The sequence below is a fragment of the Rhinatrema bivittatum genome, chromosome 7, assembly GCF_901001135.1.
Source record: "Rhinatrema bivittatum chromosome 7, aRhiBiv1.1, whole genome shotgun sequence".
NCBI classification, from domain to species: Eukaryota; Metazoa; Chordata; class Amphibia; order Gymnophiona; family Rhinatrematidae; genus Rhinatrema; species Rhinatrema bivittatum.
Window position 1 is genome coordinate 275,244,396 of NC_042621.1, and position 12,486 is coordinate 275,256,881.

The 12,486-nt window shown below is 44.0% G+C and overlaps 1 protein-coding gene across 2 annotated transcripts in view; it reads left to right on the forward strand.

The window, feature by feature from the left end:
• WBP1L (WW domain binding protein 1 like) overlaps nt 1-12,486 on the forward strand; it is a 100,374-nt gene that overhangs the window by 28,272 nt on the left and 59,616 nt on the right. The window contains exon 1 of one of the 2 annotated variants that reach the window (XM_029610279.1): nt 2,744-2,890. The exons of the other annotated variant lie outside the window; for it this stretch is intronic. Within the exon in view, the coding sequence (XP_029466139.1) occupies nt 2,864-2,890 (27 nt within the window). The 5' untranslated portion in view covers nt 2,744-2,863. Of the gene's footprint in view, nt 1-2,743; nt 2,891-12,486 lie in introns of those variants that run through there. 2 annotated transcript variants of the gene reach the window in all.

Below are 12,486 nucleotides of genomic sequence, written 5' to 3' on the forward strand. Positions count from 1 at the left end.
TTTAGGATCTGCCAGTACTTTCTAGTGATCTGTATTCAGGGCAGGTGCAAGGGTATTGGGCGTTCTCAAATTACAGCTCCTGAAATAAAACACAAAACAGGATTTAGATTTTGCTCCCCAGCAATGGGATTTGAGAGGCCAAGGGAGTGGTGCAAGCGTTAAGAGTAGGTGGGAGATTGTGTATGTGATGGATGCCTACAGTTGCGAGGCTGAGGTGACAGGACAGACTCCAATCACAATATGCAACAAATCTACTGTTATAATAAGAAAAATGTAAAAAGATTTTGCTTAGGTATTTTGTTGAATCAAGACTGCATCAGTATCCTGACAAGGGGTCAAGGGTTATAGGTATGCTTGATAGCAACTTACACGAGAAATAATTGGCAATGATCCTTCGGCGAATGTCGGAGCCCCTTGCTGTGTGTTGTCCACCTCGGCTGCTGGTTCGAGAGATGGATCTGGTGGCAAGTTTTCTGCAACCTCAGCGTCCAAGCCAGAGCACAAGTAAATGTTATATAGCATGCAGCAGGTTATAATAACGCTCACCATCTTTTCTGCACTGTACTGCAGGGCTCCACCGGAGCGATCCAAACATCTGAATCTGCCTTTGAGTATGCCGAAGGTCCGATCTATCATGTTTCTTGTACTGGCATGATCCTCGTTTTGTAGCGTATTTCAGCCACAGTGTGTGGGGACTGGAGCGGAGTTAGCAACCAAGGCTTACAGCCATCACCTATATAAAGGTGTAACCAAGATTGCATCAAAAAACACTAGATAGACAACACTAAGCACATACACAGATCCAGATCGCATATAAATATACATATACTCATTTTATACCCACCACCCTAACTCTACAGTTGTTAAAGAAATACTTTCATAAATTAACGCAACACATTGCATGCCATCGTCCCATCTGGCTTTCTAGGACCCTGGCCCATAGCAAATGTTACTTACTGAGCAGCCAGCCATCACCATATCTCTCCTGCAGGAAATGGGTCCCAAGCAATGAATATGCAAGAATGTAGAAATAATGGCAGCTCCCAGAAAACCTTGCCACTACATTAAGGATTCAAAGGTGCGCATAAAATACAACTTGCACATTCATTGAATGGAATTGCTTGTGGTTACGGAAGGAACTCTCCTCTTCCAGCTTCGGGGTCTGTGCAATATGGGTGCAGTCTATGGCACCCAACACATTCAGCATCCCAGCAATTGCCATGAACCCATGGCGGATCTCCTGAAGTTGCACTGGGTCCTCAGGAAGCTCAATGTGCTTCATCCGCTTCATCACCTTCAAGACCTGTGCAAAATGCCACAAAATCGAGGCCTGAGTTATCTCCGCAACGATATGAACCGGATTTTGAAAACTTCCTGTGACGAAAACATGTAAAGTACGCAGAAGTTTCATCAACCCAGGCACGACATGGTTGCGATAGGCCATGGGGTCAAGGTCACTATGCAGGTCTTCATAAAGGGCTAAAATTGCCCACAAGCTGAGCCGGTATTTTCACACTACATTGTGCTCAGGTAACCCAAGGAGAGTTATCCATGGGTGAAAGATAAGTCGCCGGCATGGTGTATAGATGGCTCTGGCCTGTATCCAAACAAAAGAACATAAGACGTACCATACTGAGTTCGACCAAGGGTCCATAAAGTATAGTCTTAGCATATCGAATTGCAAAATACTTATGACTTAAGATAGCTTAATATAGGAATAGCTACTGCCCACTACTACAAGGAAGGATAAAGGGACTGGCCTTAGCATAAACCAATTGAACGTCCATGTATAGGCCCGTTGCCTCCCTTCATAGTCTTCCCGGCCTTAAGACGTACCCTTCAGTGTCCATTTCTGGGTCCTTAAGACCTTCAGAATGGACACATGGACTCCCAATTCTTGCTTACCTGTTCTTCTACTGGCACTGGGTTCTCTGCTCTTTCGTTTGTCTGAGCAGTTGCTCTCCTTCGCCTGGCATTCCGTATTCATGCTTTCATATGCAAGGGAGAGGGCAGTAGGACACAAATGGGCAGAAAATCCATTCTATATTGTAGGAATCGCACAAAGCTTTTCTGATTCGCCCGCTACCAATAGCACCACCACACTAATGCCTGGGACAGGGCAGGCGCTAAATTTTACACATAAAGCTTGTTATGGGTGCACTACTTTTGGGCACACTTTACTGGATTTGGGGGTACTTACTAATCTTGTCATTAACATGTAATTTAGCATGCACGTTATGGACATGCTAATGCATGTATTGTATAGGACGCCCATCTAGCGTTTCTAAAATGTGCGTCCAGACCACATTGAATCTCGCGATGGCCGGAGCACCTGATATTGTATTGGCCTGATAGTGTGGGCCAATTGAGGAAGTGGCTACCCTCTGATGGATGGCACCAAGTGAATCCTTGTCCTTTTGCAGAATACTTAGGAGGGCGAAACCAGGGAAGGGAGGTATCTGTTGTGGGAGGACATGTTTGATACATAATGGGAAGGAGGGTATATAATTCTTTTCTTTTCTTTTTTTTTTCTAACCATTCATCTGCTCATCAGCATTACACTTAAGGGCTTTTTGCTAGACATGATCTTGTTTTTAGCACGTTGCGTGCATTCACAGCAGCTGTTTGGAGCTTGCACTGCAGATTTTTGCCTGCCTGAGAGTACCCAGGGAGTGGAATGGAGGAGGAGCAGGCAGGGAGTGGGCATACTGTGACCCAGTACGCTGTTTACTGAACATTCCCTGCCCAGGAAGTCTTATTTTAAATAGAACGGAGACTGACTGCCCAAACAGATGAGGGGAGATGTTTGTTGAAAGACTTAATCTCTTATTTTAAATCTTTGCATGGAGGATGATAATGCAGGATGCCTTTCCTCTTGGGCCTCAGACAGGTAATCGGTTTGTATTTTTTAATCTTTGTAATAGTGGGTGGCGTAGAGAGAAATGCTACTGCTTTTGCAGAAGTGTGAATGTGTGTACAAGCATTTTGTCAAGTGTAGTTCCTAGCAAATTTAAAAAAAAAAAGATTTTCAGAGTTAAAACAAACTAATTTCGGTTCTTGAAAATGTTTTACATAACTGGTTTGGCTAGTGTAAGAAAAATTGAGGTTTGTTTTAAACAAAGAATGGTTTTCATACTATGCTGCACATTTGCTAATAGTAAAGTGATGTGCATTTAGAGTAAGCTTAACATGCAGTCCAGATGTCTGAAACCGGGCTATGTTGTACTATTCATATGACTTTTTTTTGTAAAATGTGTTCCTTGTGAACCCTCAAATTTGACAGAACAGAAAAGGGAAGGCGTAAACTTGGGAGAAGGACCTGTGAGGGTAAATTATACCAGTTGAAAGAAGTTGATCTTGTGCGTGTTCATTGTGGTGACATTAGTTCAGCTCTTGCTCTTTAAATGAGCAAGTTAAATGTCCATGGCATAGCTTGGACTGCAGGAGCAGCCACTTGCCTTGTCTGGGAGCAGGCGGTGCTGCCAGCTGTTTGCCCCATAGCTGCTTTCAGTTACATGTTTTTGTCACGGGAGCACATTTCGTGTGCATAGCTTGTTTTAAATTGCAAACCTGCCACTGATCAACAAGCAGTAGAGCCGTTTCATAGGAGAGAAGGATGGGTCATGGTTTTGTGTGTTCTTACATCTGTTAGACTCATTAATCTGTACTGGAGAACAAGATATTAGGGCTCTGTTTACCAAGAGCTTTTGTAGAGACTCAAAATGGGAGAAAATATTTAAACAGTCCCCTTGATGAGCAATTACGTATTTAAATTAGTTTGTGTAGCCTTGGCATCTATTTTTCTCACGAGTTCAAAACCCTGTTTTGAGCAAGAACTGACCTAAGTATCCTTCATGCTTCTCCAGTTAAGCGCCACTATATTTTCTTCTGTTAGCACACGGGTTCGTTTAGAGCCAGCTGATTTCTTGGAGTTTATCTGCCAGGAAATGTGGGCAGTCACCAGGAATCGAGCTGAAGTAAGGAGCTTGACTAGGGTTTGATGTGTGGTGCTTTAATAATGAAGTTTTTAGAGGCAATTTCTAGCCTCTGCTGAATGTCGGCACCCCACAATATGGCTATACCGTCTAATGTAAATTAATTTTGCATTTTTAAAGCTTTTTCTTGTTGATACTGCATTTTCTTCCTGCTGCATTTGGACTTTCAGCTCAGTCGGAGCCAGTCTCTATTAGGCCATGGGATGGTATCTCACATCAGGCTGATCAGTAGTCTTTTTTTTTTTTTTTTTTTTTTTTTTTTCTTCAGCCAAAAAATGTCTGCCTCTGGAACCTCTTGCCAGTGTGTTCTAGAACTACAGAGATTTTTATGTAAGGAGGAAGTGCAGACAAATATTCAATGACTTTATACAGCTGGCTCTTCACAATTGATCCATCTGACGTTCTGGCAGAGCAAGAACAGTTGCTCTGTTTTCCCATATGCTGATGGCATGTCCAGCATGTGAACTCAACAAAGGACCAGAGTTCAAATTCCTCTTACAACTATCAGGCCGATTCAGTAAAGCCCGCAGGAGAGCGGGCAAATGCCCGCTCTCCCGGCGCGCGCACAGGCCACTCGCCTCTGCGCGCGATGCAGTATTTAAATTAGGTCAGGCTGTAGAAACGGGTAAAAGGAGGCGCTAGGGACACTAGCGCGCCCGGAGCGGCAGCTGTCAGCGGGTTTGACAGGCAACGCTCAATTTTGCCAGCGTCTGTTCTTGAGCCCGCTGACAGCCACGGGCTCGGAAACCAGACACCGGCAAAATTGAGCATCCAGTCTTCGGCCCGACAGCCGCCTGCCGACTTCAAATTTTGTTTTTATTTTTTTTACCCTTCGGGACCTCAGACTTAATATCACCATGATATTAAGTCGGAGGGTGCACAGAAAAGCAGTTTTTACTGCTTTTCTGTGCACTTTCCCGGTGCCCGAAGAAATTAGCGCCTACCTTTGGGTAGGCGCTAATTTCTGAAAGTAAAATGTGCGGCTTGGCTGCACATTTTACTTACTGAATCGCGCGGGCATACCTAATAGGGCCATCAACATGCATTTGCATGTTGAGGGTGCTATTAGTTTCGGCAGGTTGGACGCGCGTTTTCCGCCCCTTACAGTACAGCGCGTTCTTTACCCCTTATTCAGTATCGGCCTGACAGTGGTGACTCTTATATTGTGACAGAGCACTGCAAAATGTTATTACATTAATCTTTTTCATGGTGCATACATGTATGTTGGCCATTACAAAATAAAAATCTGACTAGAGGAACCACATGTTGAACTGCATGGAATAGTGTATTCTCGTATGGCAGACATATTCATGTGGATTTATGTGTACTGTTGAGGTGATGTGAACTCCTCAAACATATACTTCCCATGAGGTTGCTAAGTAGGTTTTCTAGTAAGGTCAAAGAATTTCCAGTTCATCCTGAGTCTGGAGTTTTGAATGCAGCTCTGGAAATGATTAGTTTATGATGGAAAGTAAGGGCATGGTAAATTAAAAAAAAAAAATTTTTTTAAATCTGATTTTTAATTGTGGCAGAGGACAGCATAGACTTACCATGAGACATGCCACCTACTGGCTCTTCAGAGCCCTGTTGAATTTTACAATACAGTAAATTATTGATATTTCAGCAGGGCACACCTGTTTATGCTGAGCTATAGAGGTTTGGAATCATGTACTATGGTGATTCTACCATTTATATTTGACAAAAATCCTTAAACTGAAACCCATCATGAGTGCATGGCTCTTGGGCAAAATGTCTACAAACACTGAATAAATATATAGTATTTGTGTACACAGGACTCATCTGCTCTACCTTTTCATGGCCTCTACTGTTTGAGGTGGATGCTGCAGATTTTCATTTGCATCTTAACATCTTCTCTGCATATTTTGCTTATTCAGATAGCTCCTACAGATAGCTCCTACAGATAATACAAATGCAGCTATCCACCAAGAAAATTTTACTTTTGACATGGAAGAACATATTTTAACATTAACATACTTACCCTCATTGGAGAGCAGATTAAGATTCTCTGAAAACCCTTTAGACAGGGGTATGCCTTGTTCATGTTGGTCCCATTGTATGGTATAACAGGGTTTCCAAAAATATTAGCCAATGTGACCCTGTTATAGCACTTGAATTCACGTGACTCCAAAAGATGATCAAAACAAATTAGCAGGGGTGTGCTCTTCCTCCAACCATCACTCCACTCACCCTTACCACACTCCAGTTGATCCACTCTCTCAACCTCCATCCAATCCTCTTACATCTCCCAGCATCCCCTTCAGCCCTTTATTCATCTCCCCCCCCCCCCAACTCTTCTTATAGCTCTGTCATCCCCTCCCTCTCACACTATCCATAATTTCCTCTCCTCTTATTCCCAGTCTGCCTCTCACCCCCAGCTAATCACTCTTCAGCTGTTTCAACCCTCAAACCCTTCCTGCATCTTATCCCTTCTTCAAACAGCCCCATCTCTAAACATGGTCAGGGCCAGTGGCAACATTTTCCTTTGGGCCTTAGGCCAAAGGTGGATGACAGCTGGTAAGAAGGCTGCTGACATGGGCAACATTTTTCTTGTGTGTAGGTTTAGTGGTGGATGAGGATAGAGGAGCAGTGGTAATCTCCACAGGCCCATGCGCATTCTCCCCTCCCCTCATGGCTGATCCTGAGCCTGACGGGGATCTGCAAGCAGCAGCAGCAGCAATGAGGGGCCTGTGAGGCAGTGCAAGCTCAAAGGCCCTGCAGAGGCCCCAGTCCCTCACACAGGACTTCCTGTTACCACAGAAGCTCTGAAGGTGGGGCCCTACAAGTGTATGCTGGCTCGCAGGCCCCATGCAGCCTTCCACTACTAATACTGTTGCTTCCACCTCCTGAAGAGTGCTGTCATTTGAGGCACTTTATATGAAGGTTTTTTATGACCCACAGTTTGGGAAATCTTTTCATGGGATGCTCTGCTTTTTCTTCAAAGGCATTCTTCAGTTTTTGCTGCAATCCAAATGCAAGGACCGAATTATAAGCTGAGGATGGCCTCTTTATTCTTCTTGGCCTTTTGGCTGAGATTGAGAACATGTATAATATGGAAGGTTAACGCTTTTCCGCCTGACCTCATTGGCATCTCTGAGAACTTTCCAGATTTGACCTAGAGACTCCACCCTTCTAATAGAATTGCTGGGTTTCCAGGCCAGCACCTATCATCTCTGGGCGCCTGCTGCTGCGCTAGTGAAGCAGCTGGGCTAGAAGTCCTTCCTTTTCCCTGCCTTGTGACCAGTGGTATGATGCCTCCGTTTTTCCTGACTGGGCTGGCAGGAATAAGGGGAGGAGGCCTCTGATTGGTTCCTGTTGGCAAGAAGGCAGGAGGCCGATTGCAGAAGCAATAGCAGCAGCAGAAGATGACGATTCTGATGATGCTATTGGCTGGAAGGAGGAGTCCTCCCATCGGCCCCAGAGGCCTTTAGGAGGAGGTTGCTGCTACTGGTGGGTTTGGGGGTGGGGGAAGAGAGAGTGAGTGATTATGGGGAGGAGGGCATATATGTGATGAGGCGTGTGTGTGAATGAGAGGAATGTGAGTGAGCATGTGTCTGAAATGAGCATGTATGTGTGAGTAAACATACAAGTGTATTAAAAGTGTGTGCATACTGTCAGACCCTGCCCCCTTGTGCCCTCCTCCCCTCTCCGCCTCCACTAATAGATGAAAATCTCAGGGTGACTGTAAATTGAAAGTTCCCAGGTATGCTCTTTGAGTGTATGATGTAACAACAACTACTGCCAAAGCAGGAGGATTAAAATAAAAAGCTATCTAAAAGCATTCTTTACATAGTTAGCTCTGAGGTCAGCTTTCAGTTATCTTGACAGCTAAGTAAGGCCTTAACCAGTTAGATCAAAACCATTGGAAATAGATTGAGCTAAGTTTGTTTTGTTTTAAGCTGGTCAGATTTGGGGCTGGGTTAAGTTTGAGGGGAATGGGAGGGAGAAAGTTAGGTGGCTAGCACTGATTTTATTTTATTTCAGTGCTAGCTAAATCTGGGCACTGTACCAGCAGGCCTACATTTGTGCAGGCACCATTTCGAGAGAGAAAAACACCCTCCCACCCTCTACCTGAAGAAAAGAGACAAAGCCCTGCAGGGGTCCTCTCCCTGCTGTTTTCACACCAGAGTTCTATAAACTCAAATATGAAATTATCGACCTCTTGGTAGCAATCTGTAACTTGTCATTTAAAATCAGCCATTCACTGTGCCTGAAGCCTGGAAGGTGGCCAATGGAATGCCAGGTTTTAAAAAGGGCTCTAGGATTGGTGCAGGGAAAAGCCGTATACGATATTAAGAACAGGGTGACCAGTCGTATGGGTAAACGGGGCTTAATGAGGAAGACCAACATGGGTTCAGCAAAGGGAATTCTTACATTACCAAGCAATTAGAATATTTGAAGCTGTAAATATATAAATAAGGTTGAGTGGGTTGATTTTATAAGGTATCTGGGTTTTTGGATGGCAGTTGACAAAGTCCCTCCTAGGAGACTTCAGGAAATGAAAAAGTCACGGGATAGCTATGTGGTGGGTTAATAACTACTTAGAAGATGAAAGTTGGACTAATCAGCTTTCCCAAAGGAGAGAGGTGAATCCTGCTCGAGAGATCCCTGCGAACTCTTACATGTATGATCTGGAAAAGGGAGCTATGAGCCAGGTAGTCAGATTTGCAGATGACCCAATTATTCAACATCGTCAAAACACAAGTGGACTGTGAAGAACTGCAGAAGGACCTCATGAGACCTTGGAGAAGGTTCCCCCCCCCCCCCCCCCCCCCACACACACACACACACACACACACACAGACACTTGGTGCACAATCAGGCTGTGGAATTTGTTGCTGGAGGGTTGGTCAAGGCATCTAACTAACACAGTTAGTCTGAACAAGTTCCCAGAGGAAAAGTCCATAAACAGTTATTAGGTAAGTGGTAAATTTAGCAATGCCAACACTTATCTGTGGGAGTGACCAACAAGGAATTAACCCAGATTAACCACAGGATGCTGTGCGCAATTGACCTTTGGTCTAACCCAACATGGCACTCTTTTTTTTAAATGAGGGTTAATTGCTGGCTGGGAATTCACCCTCTTCTCCCTCCTCCCCCAAGTCCTTCTTCAGAAAGGAGGGCTCACCTGCTGCCATTTCTCCCTTTGAGGCCGAATGAAAAAAAAGGTTTATATCCATAAATCATGTTTTCTAATCAGAAACTATGGTTTGTGTGCTATTTGTTTTGCACATTTTTTAGATTTAAGTGCTTTTCTTTACCTGCATTAGCTTACTGCATTGAGAGTTCACTTTTTTTTTTTAACCAGCATGTTGAGAGCCTGCACTGAAATATAGCACACATTATCTGCATAAACCATGGTTAAGGGGGACTAAATAGTTAAGAGCATAAACTGTTTTGTGCATGCACAAAGGTTGGACTCCTAAAAGTTGTGTGCACAAAACATGAATTAAGAGCATAAAATTTGTGCTTATATAGAAACATAGAAATGACTGCAGAAGAAGACCAAATGGCCCATCCAGTCTACCCGGCAAATTTTCACACTTAAGTATGAGAAAAATATCTGTTACTCTTGGCCCTTATTAGTAACCTTTTGGTTCTAATTTCCTTCCACCCCCGCCATTGATGTAGAGAGCAGTGCTGGGGCTGCATCAAAGTGAAGTATTAAGCTTAATTGGTTAGGGATAGTAACCGCCGCAATAAGCAAGCTACTCCATGCTTATTTGTTTACCCAGCCAGTGCAATTCAGTCCTTGCTGGTTGTTGTCTGAATATAAATCCCCTTTTCTCCATTCCCCCTGCCTTTGAAGCAGAGAGCTGCGCTGGATATGTATTCCAAGTGAAGTATCAGGCTTAATTGATTCAGGGTAGTAATAGCTGCAAGAAGCAAGCTACTCCCCCCCACTTATTTGTGAATGCAAATCCTTTTTTTCTACATTTCCTCTTGCCATTGAAGCATAGAGCAATGTTGGAGTCGCATTAACCGTGTGTATGTTTATTGAATAAGGGTATTAATTACCAGGTAGTAGCTGTCATTCCCGCAATCCACCCCATGCCACTTCTCTTCATTCACATCCTCTAGACTTTATGGATCCATGGTGTTTATCCCATGCCCCTTTGAAATCCTTCACAGTTTTGATCTTCACCACTTCCTCTGGAAGGGCATTCCAGGCATCCACCACCCTCTCCGTGAAGAAATACTTCCTGACATTGGTTCTGAGTCTTCCTCCTGGAGTTTTAAATCGTGACCCCTGGTTCTGCTGATTTTTTTTTTTTCCCAGTGGAAATGGTTTGCCATTGAACTTGGATCATTAAAACCTTTCAAGTATCTGAAAGTCTGTATCATATCACCTCTGCTCCTCCTTTCCTCCAGGTTATACATATTTAGATTCTTCAATCTCTCCTCATAAGTCATTCGATGAAGACCCTCCACCTTTTTGGTCGCCCTTCTCTGGACCGCCTCCATCCTGTCTCTATCTCTTTGGAGATACGGTCTCCAGAACTGAGCACAGTACTCCAGGTGAGGCCTCAACAAGGACCTGTACAAGGGGATCATCTCTTCCCTTTTCTTACTCGATATTCCTCTCTATGCAGCCCAGCATTCTTCTGGCTTTAGCTATTGCCTTGTCACATTGTTTTGCCGACTTCAGATCGTAACACTATCACCCACCCCAAGGTCTCTCTCTCCTGCTCTGTGCACATCAGCCCTTCACCCCCATCAAATACAGGAGATTTCCACACCCCATATGCATGACTCTGCACTTCGTGACATTGAATCTCAGCTGCCATATCTTTGACCAGTCTTCCAGCTTCCTTAAATCCAGTCTCATTCTCTCCATGCCTTCCGGTGTGTCCACTCTGTTGCAGATCTTAGTGTCATCCGCAAATAGACAAACCTTACCTTCTATCCCATCCACGTTGTCACTCACAAAGATATTGAACAGGAATATGGTTATAGGTTATGCATAGAAACCTGCATAAATCATGTTTTATGTGCATAAATCTAAAGTACAGGAACCATGAGCTTCAGCCCCAGAAACTTCACTCCACCTCTGACCAGGAGTTAAGTTTCCAGTACTAAGCAAACGTGAGTTAAGACTACGCATCTCTCTGCACTGGGAAGTAATAGCTAATGGCTTGATTAATTTGGGAGTTGCATGGAGATATGCTAAGCTATGCACACATTTTTACACTGGTTTGTGTGAAACCTTTTTTTTTTTTTTTTGGTGCTTGATATTCCTTACTACATCGAGTAAAGTTGCACATACAAAAATGTGAGTAGAACCACATGCTGCCACGTAAGCACAGCGTAGCACACCTTATTGCACTGGGGCAGCGGGGGACCCTTGCAAGGCTATTTTTATCACAGCACTTAGATGGGGATTTCATGGGAGGACCTTACTTTTGATTTAAAAATAAATAAATAAATAAATAAAAATATGGGGAGGGAAATGGGGTGCTGCAGAAGGATTTTTTTAAATTTTAAATAGCAAAAGTAGTGTGAGCTGAGATGCTTCTAGGGTTTTTATTGTGTCTGAAGAGGAGGCAGGCAGGAAGAGTACATAACTGACTGATTTTTAGTGCTAGCCAGCTAGGTTTAGGCAGACAGCCTTCAATATCCTGAACCTAGATGAGAAGACTTTTAGAGATGAAAAGGGGGTGTATGGGGTTTTTGGGTTTTGTTTTTTTTTTAATTTTTGTAAAGCTCCATTGCTGAAATAGGTGGCATACATTTATTTAAACGTGCAAAACTAGAACAGATCTGGGGCATCCAGTGAACTAATATCTTGCAACTTGCAATCTTTCTGCTATGGACAATTACCGTATTTTTCGCTCCATAAGACACACCTGACCATAAGACGCACCTAGGATTCAGAACGGGAAAATTAAAAGAAAAAAAAATGGTGTGCTAAAACGGCTCTGTTCCCAGGCGTTTGTGCGTCTTATGGAGCAAATTAGGGGAGGGCATAAAATGTGTGGAGTTTTTTTGTCCCCATTCCCCATCCCAACCCTTTAAATTTAATTAACTACAAACCCCCCCCCCCCCCCTCAAGACTTGCCAAAAGTCCCTGGTGGTCCAGCGGGGTTCCGGGAGCAATCTCCTGCACTTGGGCCGTCTACTGCCAGTATTCAAAATGGCGCCGATAGCCTTTGCTCTTACTATGTCACAGGGGCTCCTGGTGCCATTGGTCAGCCCTTGTCACATGGTAGGAGCACAAGATGGCGGGAATTGCATGCTAAAAAAACACTCTTGTCCACCACCGGACTCAAATATCCTGGTGGCGGCACTTCCACCACGAGGTGAAGATCCACCCCAAAAAAGAGCAATGCCTCAGACCTGCCAAGCGTTCACACAACTTTCTGAAGCTCTCTCAGGATTTTTCGAAAGTATGCAAGCTACATTCACACTACCCCCCCTCTGCATCAAGCACGATACCTCTATCACCGGAGCCTACCGCAGTTCTGTCTCCTGC